A 14,443-nucleotide genomic window follows, 5' to 3' on the forward strand; every position below is an offset into this window, starting at 1 on the left:
AATCCCCAGAAATGTTGATTGATGGGGCAAATCGCATAGTCTTATTGGAGGAAGTGAGTCCTCCAACCCCACCCCCATACTGTTGAGTCTGGCCACAATGTCGAGATATCTGACAAGCAGACGACCTCAACAGCTGTCTCCCATGAAGAAGACAAGATCGAGAATACAATAACTAACTTGTCTCCATCTCCTTTCCTTGTTTATTTCCCTCTGGGTAACAACGGGTCAAGTCCGGTGGGGAAGCTGGACCTCGGACTTGATGCGAGCCCCACCCCCGACATGACGATAGAATAACAGGGTCAACATCAGGTCCGACTTCTTTTAAACCACTCTTCTCCATCTCCAATCCAAACCACTTCCCCATCCTCATACTGTATCCTCTACAACATGCAGATTCTCATCACCGGCGCAGCCGGTTTCATCGGCCAACTCCTCGCCAAAGAACTCCTCAACGACCCCTCCCACATCGTGACCTTAACCGACATCAACGAACCCCCCATCCCCAAAGGCGCCAAACACCCCCAAAATGCACGCACCGTGACCGCCGACCTTCTCAAAGATGCCCAATCCGTCGTGACGGAATCCCTCGACGCCGTGTACGCCTTCCACGGCATCATGTCCTCCGGCTCCGAAGCCAACTTCGACCTCGGCATGAGCGTCAACGTCGACGCGACCCGCAATCTGCTCGAAGTCCTCCGCAAAACCTGCCCCGGCGTGCGCGTGATCTACTCCTCCAGCCAGGCCGTCTTCGGCCAGCCCCTTCCGAAAGTGGTGGACAGCACCGTGATCCCCACGCCCCAGTCGTCCTACGGCGCGGAGAAGATCATCGGCGAGACCCTCGTCAACGAGTACACGCGCCGCGGCTTCATCACGGGCTTCACGCTTCGCTTCCCGACGATCTCCGTTAGACCTGGGCTGCCCACTGCCGCTGCGTCATCGTTCCTGTCGGGGATGATCCGCGAGCCGCTCAATGGGCAGGAGTGTGTCATTCCGCTGGAGGATCGGTCGTTCGAGTCATGGATCTGCTCGCCCCGGACTCTGGTCCACAATCTGATCGTCACGCTTTCGTTGCCACCTGACTCCATTCCTCCGCATATCCGCCAGATCAGCGTTCCGGGGATCTGCGTGACGATACAGCAGATGATGGATGCGTTGGAGGCGGTCGGAGGGAAGGACAAGCTGGCTTTGCTGAAGGAGAAGGAAGACCCTGTTCTCCGGCCGATCTTGGATTCGTGGCCTACTCGTGTGAACAATGAACTAGCCATGTCGTTGGGGTTCAAGCGCGATGAGTCTTTTGAGCAGGCGGTCCGGGACTATCAGTTGGAGTTGACTCAACAATGAGGATTGCGTCTGGAGGTTGGTTGAGTCGTATACAAGCTGTACATATGTCTGTAGTCTCGGGACGGTCTATTGATAGTCAATTAACGAATACGCATCATGATATATCACCTATTATACAGAGGCCAATATAGTAATACTAATTCTAACGAGCCCACTTGACCAAACGAAGCCCACAGCCATGTCTAGAACAAATACCGCATCATCTCCAAACTTGAACATCTCAGCACAGTTCTCACAATCAATAACTCTCCCAAACCTGCCCATCAATCGCCACCAACCGATTAAACAAATCATTCCTCGTCTTCATAGCCGTCAACTGATACCTCTCCTGCGGCCCCTTCCCAACAATAACCAGCCCATCCACCACCTCCTTCCCACCAACCGCCCACCCAGCCGCCAACTTCCCCTTCCACCCCAGCCCCCCCATCTTCCTCAACTCCACAATATCCGTAACCGGAAACGCAAACAACACAGACTTATTCCCCTTCTTGTCCCGCACGCTCTGGTCCTCCGCCATCGACGCCGGATCCGTCGTAAAGTAAACAACCGGCGGATCCTGCATCGCGTCGAGCATCACCGCGCCGCGTTTACCGTGGTACCGCGCGTCGAAATGCACGGGGCCCCGCGGGACGACGGTCTGGCCTTTGCGTCGGAGGACGCCCACGCGGCTCTTGGCGTGCCGGGACCCGGCTGCTGCTCGGGCGCGGTCCACTGCTAGCTTGCTTTGGAGGCCTGTGGATGTGGTGCCGCGGAAGAAGTTGACTAGACCGGACATGAAGTTATGTTTGGGTTTGGGCGCGTCGGTGGCGGGCTCTTCGTGGGGGGTGGAGCCGGGCGGTGCGGGAGATGCGGCGTCGTGGATTTCTTCGTTGGAGGCTCCGAGTTGGAGATTGTTGGTGTTGATTGGGGTGGGCTCTGATGGTGGGGGTGCGTCCTTATGGTTGTCTCCGGGGGGTGGGGGGATGGGGGAGCCGTTTGCTTCGCCGCTGCGGAGGAGGGTTAGGGTTAGTTGGGCGTTTGTGGGGATGCCTTTTAGGAGGGAGCTGTGTGTGGACTGTTAGCTCTGTCTGAGAGTAGATTGACTTGGAGAAGGGGAGAGTAGAGGGGCTTGCTTTTCTAGTGAGAGGCTCTTTCGCCAGAGTGGATATTTGTCGTCCAAGTATTCCATTCCGCGCTGGATGATCGGATCGCCGAAGAAACTGAACCCAGTCACCAGGGTAGTAATCTTGACGAACAAGTGGCTGGAAGTCACAAGCGACACTGCAAAAGAAACAGCCAAGACGCACGAGAAGCGAAAGTACGGCGTGAACGAAGAAAAGGGCGGCGTTGGCGAAAGCGCACTGTCACCATTGATTAGAGCTGCATTCCAACAATACGTGAAGCCACACATACTTAGCAAACCGCTCATACGTATCAACAGTATCATTCACACCACGCATCAACTGAATAGCCGTAGCAAGCACAACCTCCTTCATAGGCTGTCTCGTCTTATCATGGGACTTCTCAGGGACCTCCCCATGCACAGAAGCCTGCGCATCCGCCGCGTCCGAAACCACGTCCATCGCATCTGGAGCGGATTTCTCCATGGGCGCGTCGTCAGGTGTGCCTTGGTCGTGTTTCCCTGTGACGCTTCCGGCTGCCATGCTCGCCATGCTGCTCATCAGGTTGCTGGCTTCTTTCTCGGCTGCTTCGCCTTTGAAGTTCTCGGGGGCGCCGGTGATGCTAGAGTGTGAGCCTAGGACACCGGCTGTTGGTTTTTGTACCCCGCCTGTGTCTTTGTCGACAAGGGGAATTGGGGCATGTGGGAAGAGGATTGATCTGGATGGTGGGTATATAACTAGGGCAAGGAGAACGCTGATTAGAGTGGGTGCGAGCAGGTCCAGAAACCATGCGACGAAGTAGACCTGCACCATCTGTTAGCCTCATGATAGTAATTTCGAGACCCCAGAAGTCCCAGCATACAATGCAAAACACCGACGTCCGACGTGGCTCCCTCCACGATCGTAATCTAGCAACATGCTTGACAAACCCAGCAAGCTCCACAACAACAACAGTGTAGAACCGCTCTATAGTAGCGCGCAACTTATCAGGCGAGAAATCCTCATCGGCCGCACGATTGAGGTCCAGGCTCTGCGCAAGTGACTCGGGCACGCTTTTGACGCAGTATATTTGCTTTCTTGTGTCAATATCCGGTCCTGCTGCGGGTGTCGACGTCCAGATAGGTACATACCTTATTGAACCGTCTGATAAGCATCCAGAGATCTTCATTTGACAGGCCAGACACGATTCGCTTTTCGAATTCAAGAGGAGATGCCCCCCAGCCAATGTCAGATGTGTTATCGATAGGGCCTACGTGTGGCTTTTGCGCGAGGCCCTTTTCGTCTTGTTCGACTTGGGATAGGATGTGGCTGTCGGTTGGGCCGGTGGGCTGGCTTACTACCGCGGCCATAATATTATCTGACTGCTGTTGGCAGGACCCAGTAGTATGATTTGCAAAGGAAGAATGATTCCAAGGAAAAGCCAGTATTATATATTATTACAGGATATGGAGTTCGCCCTGGCCAAAGGCTCAACCACGGTATATGTATGGAACCCGGACAACGACGTCATCAATATGTTTTTGTTGGCATATGGGATTTTTTGTGCTACTTTCAACCAGGAAACAAGATTGACCAATGCAATCATTTTGGTAACTGCTCCTATACCTTGGTAGATACAGAATTAGTGATTTTGAAAAATTCGTCACTTATTTTCTTATACTGCTGGCATACTTTGAATCTGACCAATGAAAAGCACTGATAATCACGCGCCACGAACGCCACACCTCCCATGAGCCACACTTCCCAAAGTGGAAATCCACGTGAAGCTCATTCATGCCGGGGCGCGTTTCGATCTACAATCTCTCTATACTCATCACCCTGCAGCTCAACAATCTTTAAAAAGGGGGTCCTAATGATGATTGTCTCTTTTGAGTCACCACTCGTTCATAGTCTTCTGGGCGGTTCTGATTGAGAAAACGCTCTCTAGCCGAGTTTGATTTATCAAACCATGGCTGACTCGGAGACCTGCGCGAATCCCCTGTTACTAGGATGGATCAAGGAATGGTTGGATCAGGCGCGAGAGCGTAATAGTAAAGGGGCTACAGTGTTAGTACCTGCGGTTTAATCCTTCTTGGCCATATATGGCGCTAACAGTCTTAGATACAAAAAAGCTTACGAATCTATGAAAGCATGCCCACTGAGCTTCCAGCATCCGTCAGAAGCGCAGCAGCTGAATGGTCTCGGACCTAAACTTTGTGATCGTCTCACGGAGAATTTGAAAGCTTATTGTCTGGAAAACGGGCTTCCGGAGCCTGAGCATCCTCAGAAACGTTGGTTTGCAGGCCCTGATAGAGAGTCATCGCAGCATTCTGACATTGTGCAGAATCCAGCAAAAGGAACCCTAGAGAAGCTACAGAAGAAGTGGAGTCTCAGCCTGCGAAGAGAACGCGAAAGGCGAAGCCCTATGTGCCGTCGTTACGGTCGGGTCCATATGCGTTGATCATTGGCCTATCGAGCCTCGAGGAGGATTCGTCGCAGAGCCTGACCAAAGCGCAACTGATTGAGAAGGCAGAGCCGTATTGCGATACCTCTTTCACGGCTCCTAGCGATCCAACTAAGTATTTTACTGCGTGGAGCTCGATGAAGACCCTGATCCAGAAGGATCTGGTTTATGACCATGGGCATCCGCTCAAGAGATACGCTCTGACCGAGGAGGGATGGGAGGTCGCGAAGAGAGTCCGGCAGACTCTTCCGGGTAACAGCCAGCAGAACACTATGTCATTGGGCGATTCTCAGGTAAGAAGTGCTTGGTTTGTAGGTATCGCGGATTCTGACCTTAGTAGGCTACGAACGGCACCAATGCCGAGTCCCAAGAGTCGGGAATATCCATGGCCTCTCTGGAGCCTTATGACGACAACGAAACCCAAGATCGTGACAACGACTGGGGAGGAGACTCAGAATACGACGGCCCCGTCACACCAATCAACCTCCCACCAGGAAGCTTCACCGTCCAGCTGGTCCTGGACAACCGCGAAGTCCGCACATCCAAAGACAGGGACTACATCTCCAACGAACTAGACAAAAAGGGCATAATTCCAGAAGTCCGCTCCCTAGAACTAGGCGACGCAATGTGGGTAGCCAAATGCCACGACCCGGCATTCCTCTCACAGCACGGCGAAGAAGGCGACGAGGTGATGCTCGACTGGATCGTCGAGCGCAAGCGCCTCGACGACCTCATCGGATCCATCAAAGACGGCCGATTTTACGAGCAAAAGTTCCGCCTCCGCCGCTCCGGCATCCGAAACGTCATCTACCTCATCGAAGAGTTCTCCGTCTCCAACGAGACGGGCTCCAAGTACCAGGAGATGGTCGCCTCCGCAATTGCCTCCACCCAAGTCGTCAACGGCTACTTCGTCAAGCAGACTAAAAACCTAGACGACACCATCCGCTACCTCACCCGCATGACTTTCCTCCTGCGCAGCATGTACTGCGCTCCGTCCGAAGACGATACAACCACCACAACTACAACGACAACCACCCCGTCAACCTCCCTCAACCTCATCCCCAGCCGCCAGCTCTCCTCCTCCCAATCCTATCTCGATACCCTCGAGCGACTGCGCGCAGAAACGCCGTCGGCAACCTTCGCCGTAACCTTCCCCTCGTTTTCGGCCCTCACGTCGAAATCAGAGATCCTCACTCTCCGCGACGTCTACCTGAAGATGCTCATGTGTACGCGCGGGGTCACGGGTGAGAAGGCGCTGGAGATTCAACGCAAGTGGCCCACCCCTCAGGCATTTGTTAGGGCGTTCGAGGAGCTACAGCCCCAAGATAGGGAGACGATGGTTTCGGAGGAGCTGGATGCGATGGTTGGGCGGAGGAAGATTGCTAAGGTTTTGAGTAAGAAGATTGCGGAGGTGTGGGGGGAGGCTGGTTGATTATCATTTATGTTTTATTGGCTTGAGTGTTGTTAAAAAATGATTGTTGTGATCATTACATGATTTCGTTATCGTGATATTAATGTGTACATGTGTGATGTCCGTGCCAATGGTAACACCCATCTCCATACCAGTCCAAAAATGCACCAAAATAAACCACACACCCAACATGAGAAAAGAAAAGGGATCAACCCTTCTTAAACCCCACCAACCCCCTCAACCAACTCCAATCAATCCCCAGCGCAAGACTACTACAAACAACCGAAATACTACTCAACGCCATAGCCAGCGCAGCCCACACGGGCCCCAACCTCCAATGCATATCAACATCCACCATATGGCCATCATCACCAACCATCCTCCGCTCATGACCACTAACAATAGGGTAAAAGACGCCCGCGGCAACAGGCACAAGAGCCATGTTGTACACGAGCGCCCAGGCGAAGTTGACGCGCACGCGGTTGAACACCCGCCGGCTGAGAACCACTAGGTTGAGGATGGAGTTCAGCTCGGAGTTGAGCAGGATGAAGTCGGCGGAATTCATGGCTACGTCGGAGCCTGAGGCCATTGCTATGCTGACGTCGGAGGCTGCGAGCGCTGGGGAGTCGTTGACGCCGTCGCCGACGAAGGCGACGACGGGACGTTTGTGGGTTTTGTTATTGCTGGTAGAGCGCTGGTTTTCGATTTCGGAGAGGGTGAGGGTGGTGGAGTTGTTTTGGAAAAGTCCGTCTTGGATGCGGCGCACGAAGTCGGCTTTTCCGGCGGGAGTGACGTTCGCGATGATGTTTGTGGGCGGAATGCCGATCATTGAGGCGACTGCTTTGGCGGTTGTTTCGTTGTCGCCGGTGCACATGTAGGTTGCGACTTTGCGGGTTTTTTGGAGGTCAGAGATGACTTGCGCTGCTTCGGGGCGGATGGTGTCGGAGATGGCGAAGATGAGGGCTGGGGTGAAGGGTGGGGTGGGTTCGTTGCTGTTGGTGGTTGGTGATGGTGTTTGGCGGATGGAGAGGATGGCGGTGGATTTTCCTGCAGCTTGGTATTTGGATAGGGCTTTGGAGAGGTTGAGAGTGTCATCTTCGCTGAGGGAAACTAGATTCTCGAGGAGACGCTGGTTGCCGATTGCTGCTTCGTATTGGGTGGTTGCGGTCGTCTCGGACTGATTGGTAGAGACAGTGAATCTGCCCTTCATTCCCTGTCCGGAGATCTCCTCGATGTCGGCGTCTAAGATAGATACACCGTCTCCCAATTTCTCGTTGCAGAACTCCGAAATGGCTCGTGCGATGGGGTGGTTGCTGCTCTCCTCGAGCTTTCGCGCCAAAGCCCAAGCGGCCTGCACTTGCTCAGGGGAAGCGACGAGCGACTCGTGGTCGGACACTTTGAGGCTACCCCCCTCGGTCAACGTTCCGGTCTTGTCGAAGACGATGGCATCGAGATTGCTCGCTTCCTGGAAGGCCTCGCCTCCGCCCTTGGCGAGGATACCCTGTTTGGCAGCCAGGCCGCCTCCAACGAAGAGCGCCGTGGGCGCAGCAAGTGCAAGGCCGCAGGGGCACGCGACGACAAAGACCGCAATAGCGAATTCGAGACTCCAGAACGTCCAGCCTCCGCGCGCATTGTCCAGATAATCGGCGGGGAGAGCCCCCGATAGCCCTAGGGCCAGCCAGATGACGAAGGTCAGGATGGCGATGAGCGTGATCACCGGCACGAAGTGGGACGTGAGTATGTCTGCGAATCGCTCCAGCGGCGCGCGTCGGCTCTGGCCCTCGCGCACCACGGCGATGATCTGATCCAGCATGGACGCTGCCCCGAGGGCGGATACCTTGATTTGGACGGGCTGTCCGACGTTCACGGACCCCGTGTACACTGCGTCGCCGGATTTCTTGCTCACGGGTCTTGACTCTCCCGTCAGAGAGCTTTCGTCGAATTGGTAGGATCCGGGACCGACGACATTCCCGTCCGCCGGGGGCGATGCACCGTGGGGGATGCTGACCACGTCGCCGATCTCCAGTAGGTCGTAGCTGATCCGTTGGATCTCGCCGCCTCCGGTGACCAAAAGTGCTTCCGAAGGCCGCAGTTGCCCGAGTGCTGCGACCGCATCGCCGGTTTTGGCTTTACTGTATGCTTCGATGAGCCGGCCGGCGAGGATGAAAAAGGTCAGAAACACAACCGAATCAAAGTAGTTGGCGCTGTGTGCGTCGGACGATGTGTCTGCCACCGCATCCATGATCAAGACCGCTAAGGAGGAGACGTAAGCCACGGTTGTTCCGGCAGAGATCAAGAGGTTCATGCTTCCGAAGCGGTAAAAGCGTCGGAGGACGGGTACACGACTGCCGGGACGCCAGAGCGAGTAGATCTCCTTGATGGCCCGCACGTGGAATAGATCGGCTCCGTATAGCATGACTGGGGTCGCCATGATGAGGAGAGCCCACTCCTGCCGCGAGACGTTGCCGGCCCATATGGGCTGCTCTAGGTACTTTCTCGTCTTGTTTTCGGGCGACACCAGAGTCATGAACACGATGCCGATCACAAAGGTTGGGATGACCACCAACAAGACGAAAAGAAACCGTGCTAGCAGCCGGCTCTTTGCTTGTCGCTGCATCGCGCGCGAACGGTCCTCGATGCTGGGAGGGTGGTATACCGTCGCCACGAAAGAATCATGCGCCTTCTCCGCGGTTTGAAGGATCTCTCTGATGGTAAAAGATGGAGCATGGGGGATGTAGGTGACCTTCAGGATTGGGTTCTTGACCGATAAACCGGGGTCTACGCTGATGTCCGGGAGCTTTTCAAGCGCTTTATACACCTTTTCCGGGCAGTGGTGGCAGAACATGCCATCGATGTGAATAGCGATTGACCTGGTCTCGGTTTCGTCGGCGACCGCGGCCGTTGGAGAGACGCTGTTGACAGAGACGTCGTACCCTAAGTCTTCGACTTTTTCAGTCACTGCGTCCAGATTCTCGCGCCCATTGAACTCGACTCTTCCGCCATGCGTCAAAAGATTGATGGAGACGTCCGTCACGAACGGCAGTTCCTGGAGACCTCGGGTTACAGCCCCAACGCAGGAGCCGCAGGTCATGCCGTTGATGGCCAGCTCCGCGACGAAAGTGGACGACGGGCGTTGACCAGACGGCGAAGCCATCTCCTCGGGACTGACTTCATCCACAGACGCCTCGAATCCAATATCGTCGATCTGCTCGACCACTTTATTGATGTTTTCCTGGGGCCCGCGATAGACCAGCGTTGCGCTATTGGTCAGTAGATTGACCGTCGCGTCGAGGACGAAATCGAGATGTTTGACTTCATCGGTAATGGAGTTGACACACGATGCGCAGCTCATTCCCCCGATGCTCACACGGGCACGAAATCTTCCATGGTCTTTCGGCGACTGTGACGAGGAGGTGACGTGCGTGGTGACGGAACCTTCAGCCGAGGCCGCAACTGAGACCTGAGGCGCTAGAGGCTCGGTATCCGACAAACTGTCCTGCTCCTCCTCCGTTCGGTGACATCCGGGCTGCGCCCTTGACCGGCCGACGGTTCGCTCCAGTGCCGCGGGGTCAGTCGAAGCGATTTCGAGTTCTTCTTTACGACAAGCGTCGCAATTCTCGGCGTGTCTTTGGGCGGATTGATTCGAAATGGGCTGTGGGTTGGACTGAGGAGAGAAGAGGATGGAGTCTCGGGGGAGCCAGGACGAGGTATCCATGTCGGAGACAATTGTCCCTTGCAGGTCGTAGGTGGTGACATGATGGACCTCGAAAGCGGCTTGTATCAACGCCGTGGCCAGATCGGAGGGCTTGGTGTCCACCGTGTGGACGGCGCGGACCTCATGGGTAAAGATGGAGACATCGAGCTCAATCAGGCCCGGGATCTCGTCCAGGACTTCTGAGATATAGGCCACACACGAGGAGCAATGTACATTGCTCACGAAGAAGATACTGCGGAGGCATTGGGTGCCCTGCTCCGCGAGGGCAGGCATCATTCCGAGAAGAGAAGAATGTATGTCTTAAGGAAGACTTGTGGAGGGATGTTGTATTTCCTCTATGAGGTAAGATTAGTCACGAGGTTTATCGCGAGTTAAGTTATGGGTCCTGGAAGAGATGAATAACCAAGTTCAGATTGAAAAAATGGATCTGACAGGGAATTCCTCTGCTTTTATCCTTTCCCCATTCTCCAAATAAATGAAGGGACGCGCCTTTTGTGCGTGTGGTGGACATGGTTGAGCACGAGACTAAACGACGCACAAATCTCGCATTCCCACTTGGCTCGACAAGCCGGGGAAAGCAACAGAACGGATGCGGTGGCAAACTGGTCCGATCTTATCAATCATCAAATGATCTCATTATCTGAAGATCTCCGATCAACTAGTCTTTTTTGTTAGTCCTCTAGTGCTGCTAGTTTTATTCTGGAATCATGGTGGTTGTCTATGAGATATGTGGTAGTTCGTGACTATATCTGGGTGGTTTATATAGCGCTTCTCACTATTACAAATGATTTCGGAGAACATAAATTCACACGTACCAAAAAGAAAAATAAAAGTCAATCAAATCAATAATAATAAGACCAGACTGTCATCCCAGCATCATTCGGAGAAAAGAAAATTCTCGACAATATCTCGACCGGACCAGGAGGGAATCGAACTGACACCACTGGGGGGGTAGGAAACCTGAGGCAGAACCCAATAAGCCACGTGACCCGCCCGCTGGACCACCGAGAGCCGGACGTGCCTCAGGTTGCCCGCATTCTTTCGGCGCCATCCTCTCCTCTCCGCGCCTTCTCTTCTCTCTCTCTCTTCACTCTCTCGATCATCGTTGCTATTGGATACCCTTCATCCATCCAGATCAACTAACCCTAGCTACCATTCTCGACCATTTGTCTACGAACTGCTCCTTTGTACTATATCTCGGAGGTCCAATATTCGTTCGTCGTCGTTCTTTCCCATCCACTGGTGGGGCCTTTTTTTTCAACTTTTTTTCTTATCCTACTCCCTTGGTGGCCTGAGGCATCAAACTCAGAACCGATAGAGTCAGGCCCATCTCACCTTACATTACTTGAATATGAGTCAGCGGTGAAGTGCTATTTGAATTGTACCGACACTTGGAAGGAGAAGAAAAAGATATAGAGGCAGAACGAATAAGATCGTCCCACTCAACGACACCACTATCATAATGTCCGCACCCAGACCTGGGCCTCGTGCGCCAATCCCGCCCAGGAGTGGACCGAGGGCTCCCATGGGTCGTCTAGCCAGTCTAAAGGCCCCCAACCCAACCCCGATCAGACGCCCCAGCCAATCTCCCGTCCCCAGCCGGCCAGGCCGACCACTCATCCTAAGACCTCAACGTGTCCGAACCCCGGCTGTCCGGCACCCCAGATCGTCGAGGATGATGGCCAGAAGGTGTGTTCGGGCTGTGGTACAGTCATCAGCGAAGCGAACATTGTGTCCGAGGTGACATTTGGGGAGACCTCCTCGGGTGCGGCCGTCGTGCAAGGTACCTTTGTCGGTGAAGACCAATCGCACGTCCGCAGCTATGGTCCCGGCTTTCAGCGCGGAGGTGCCATGGAGAGTCGAGAGATTACGGAGCAGAATGGTATGTTTGTCTAGATCTCTTGCTTGGGTTTACTCCCGCTAATCGAGCGAAAGGTAATCGCTACATCAATCAGCTGTCCCGCGCCCTGATGATCCCCGAAAGCGCCATGAAGGCCGCCGGTCAGGTGTTTAAGCTGGCCGTGGGTCTCAACTTCATCCAGGGTCGTCGAACCAAGACCGTGGCCGCAGTGGCTCTATATATTGCCTGCCGTCGACAGGATGGAAACACGGTCATGCTGATCGATTTTGCCGATGTCCTCATGGTTAGTATATCTTGAATCGCGTCTAGTTTAAAAACCCTTGCTCACCACCGTCCAGATCAACGTATTCAAACTGGGTCGAACCTACAAAGCGCTCCTGGATGAGCTGCGTTTGGGCGGAAATGTCTTTCTGATGAACCCTATCGACCCGGAGAGTTTGATTTACCGATTTGCCAAGCAGCTTGAATTCGGTTCCTCGACCATGCAGGTTGCTAGCGAAGCGGTGCGGATCGTGCAGCGCATGAACCGTGACTGGATGACTACTGGTCGACGCCCCGCTGGTATCTGTGGCGCCGCCCTGATCCTAGCAGCCCGGATGAACAACTTCCGTCGAACCGTTCGAGAGGTTGTTTACGTGGTCAAGGTGACGGAGATCACCATCAGCCAGCGACTGAACGAATTCAGCTCCACCGAGAGTGGAGAGCTGACCGTTGACCAATTCCGTTCAGTCCAACTGGAGAACACCCACGACCCGCCGTCCTTCACCCGAGCCCGGGAAGGGCGGAAGCCGTCGCGCAGCATCAAAAAGAAAGGCCCCGAATCGGCGGCCGAGATCGAAGGGGACCTACCGGAGGCAAGCGTGTCGACTCAGCCGAAACGTGTCGACGCGGATGGCTTTGCCATCCCAAGCCTCCCCATTGACCCCGCGTTGACGGCGGACAGTCGCTCGCGGCAACCGTCGGTGTCGTCGGTGTCATCGGTGTCATCCGCGTTGGACGAGGCCACTCCCGAACCGGGCGAAAAAGCCCCCGGTCACGGGAAAAGAAAGCCACTGCCTCCGCCGACTCCCGATCAGATTGCCTCGGAGGAGGCGCTGGAATCCGAGATGACGGCGTTGCTGGCGAAGGGGTCGAACCTGCTCGATAATAATACGGCACCACCTCGAAAAGTCATATCCGAAAGCATGGAGATCGATGCCTCTGAGTTTGAGTCTGATCCCGAGGTGTCCAATTGCCTCCTGTCTCCCGCCGAGGTGGAAATCAAGGAGCGGATCTGGGTACACGAGAACAAGGATTATCTACGAACCCAGCAGGCCAAGGCGCTTAAGCGTGCTTTGGAAGAAGCAGATTCTGGTCCAGGCATGCATAAGCCCCGCAAGCGCCGTCGGGGCCGGATGGGGGATGTTACCTACTTGGAAGGGGAAGGGGAGGAGGGCGATGGGCGGAACTCCCGTGCCTCCACCCCTGCCGAAGCGACCCGCCGAATGCTGGAGCGGAGGGGCTTCAGTAAGAAGATCAACTACCGTCTCCTGGAATCGCTCTTCGGGGAAGAGGGTGCCGACGAGGCGGCCAAGGCCAAGGTCGAGAGTCTCAGCCGAAGCCAGAGCCGCAGCCAGAGCGTGGTGTCCCGGCGGAGTGCTAGTATAGAACCCGAGGCGGCTATGAAACGCACTAAACTCACCGAGCCGCCGATGCCCGCCAAGACCGCCGAGTCTCCGGCTCCTGGGGCGCCGGGACCTATCCCGTCCCAGCAGCCTTCTCAGGGCGGGACCGGAGCGGGCGATGCCAATGGAGAGGACCGCGGCCCCGCAGGGGAAGCGGATGAAAAGCCGGATGATGACTATGACGACGATGAGGAGGATGGAGACGATGACGAGGATGATGGCGTCAACGCCGCCTTTTCTGGGCATTACGGCGATTACTACGACGAAGGAAGCGATTATGATAGCGATTAGGATTTGCCTCCCGGGAATTTGAATACGTCTTCCAGGAAACCTTGGGGCATAACTCAAAACTAATAATACAGTTTTTCACACTGACATGGCCCTGTAATGAGATCTCATATAATGCGAGCGCCAGCCCTCATTCCGAATTCCCCATCGGGCTAGATCTGGTATGCCTCGGACGATCAGGGAGCTGGGGACTATGTGCTCTTGGAGTAATCCCGACAGCGCCATGATCTCCATAGCTCCACCTCCACTTCCGTCTCCACACTCCAATCCCCAGGCAGATCCCCGGAACTTCCCCTTCCAGTCACGCCATCTCGTGCGTTCCTGTGCTCAAAACAGAAGGAGTTGCACCGCACGACCTACCAATTCTGGCCAACCGAGTTAAACTGAACCGTGCCAAGTGAATTACTCTCTCCGGGCTTTTTTTTCCTAAACTCATCTTTCCCCGAGCCTCCTACATCTGTATCCTGATATCATTGAGTCCTATATTTAGAGATCTTTAGGGAACCCTCCTGTCCAAGGAAGGAAAGATTGACTAGCAAGGCCTTGGTAATAATCACATGCCAGGACCGACGCTTCTTACGTGTTGTACCCAGTAATCCTTCCAAGTTTTCACGGCAACG

At 54.7% G+C, this 14,443-nt stretch overlaps 5 protein-coding genes across 5 annotated transcripts; 3 read left to right on the forward strand and 2 right to left on the reverse strand.

Annotated features, from left to right (window-relative positions):
• The first annotated feature begins 127 nt into the window (after positions 1-127).
• On the forward strand, positions 128-1,413 carry P168DRAFT_286644 (SDR family oxidoreductase). The gene has a single exon (XM_024836389.1). The coding sequence runs from the start codon at positions 388-390 to the stop codon at positions 1,339-1,341; it is 954 nt and encodes a 317-aa protein (XP_024697128.1). The 5' UTR covers positions 128-387; the 3' UTR covers positions 1,342-1,413.
• Positions 1,414-1,456: 43 nt separating this feature from the next.
• Positions 1,457-3,872, reverse strand: P168DRAFT_286645 (DUF3292 domain-containing protein). Its single transcript, XM_024836390.1, has 5 exons — positions 3,572-3,872; positions 3,304-3,513; positions 2,734-3,245; positions 2,454-2,681; positions 1,457-2,384 (listed from the first exon to the last, which is right to left on the reverse strand). The coding sequence occupies exons 1-5, from the start codon at positions 3,788-3,790 to the stop codon at positions 1,580-1,582; spliced, it is 1,974 nt and encodes a 657-aa protein (XP_024697129.1). The 5' UTR covers positions 3,791-3,872; the 3' UTR covers positions 1,457-1,579.
• A 229-nt stretch (positions 3,873-4,101) lies between these two features.
• On the forward strand, positions 4,102-6,337 carry P168DRAFT_286646 (crossover junction endonuclease MUS81). The gene is made up of 4 exons (XM_024836391.1): positions 4,102-4,487; positions 4,542-4,711; positions 4,765-5,177; positions 5,225-6,337. The coding sequence occupies exons 1-4, from the start codon at positions 4,390-4,392 to the stop codon at positions 6,314-6,316; spliced, it is 1,773 nt and encodes a 590-aa protein (XP_024697130.1). The 5' UTR covers positions 4,102-4,389; the 3' UTR covers positions 6,317-6,337.
• Positions 6,338-6,503: 166 nt separating this feature from the next.
• P168DRAFT_230568 (putative copper resistance-associated P-type ATPase) lies at positions 6,504-10,283 on the reverse strand (the record flags this gene model as incomplete). The annotated part of the gene is made up of 2 exons (XM_024833245.1): positions 6,504-9,755; positions 9,843-10,283. The coding sequence occupies 2 exons, from the start codon at positions 10,281-10,283 to the stop codon at positions 6,504-6,506; spliced, it is 3,693 nt and encodes a 1,230-aa protein (XP_024697131.1).
• A 1,189-nt stretch (positions 10,284-11,472) lies between these two features.
• On the forward strand, positions 11,473-14,275 carry P168DRAFT_308506 (transcription factor TFIIIB subunit BRF1; the record flags this gene model as incomplete). The annotated part of the gene is made up of 4 exons (XM_024839205.1): positions 11,473-11,518; positions 11,560-11,892; positions 11,946-12,154; positions 12,210-14,275. The coding sequence occupies 4 exons, from the start codon at positions 11,473-11,475 to the stop codon at positions 13,824-13,826; spliced, it is 2,205 nt and encodes a 734-aa protein (XP_024697132.1). The 3' UTR covers positions 13,827-14,275.
• Positions 14,276-14,443: the final 168 nt, after the last annotated feature.

The sequence above is a fragment of the Aspergillus campestris genome (assembly GCF_002847485.1).
Source record: "Aspergillus campestris IBT 28561 chromosome Unknown P168scaffold_1, whole genome shotgun sequence".
Lineage (NCBI taxonomy): Eukaryota > Fungi > Ascomycota > Eurotiomycetes > Eurotiales > Aspergillaceae > Aspergillus > Aspergillus campestris.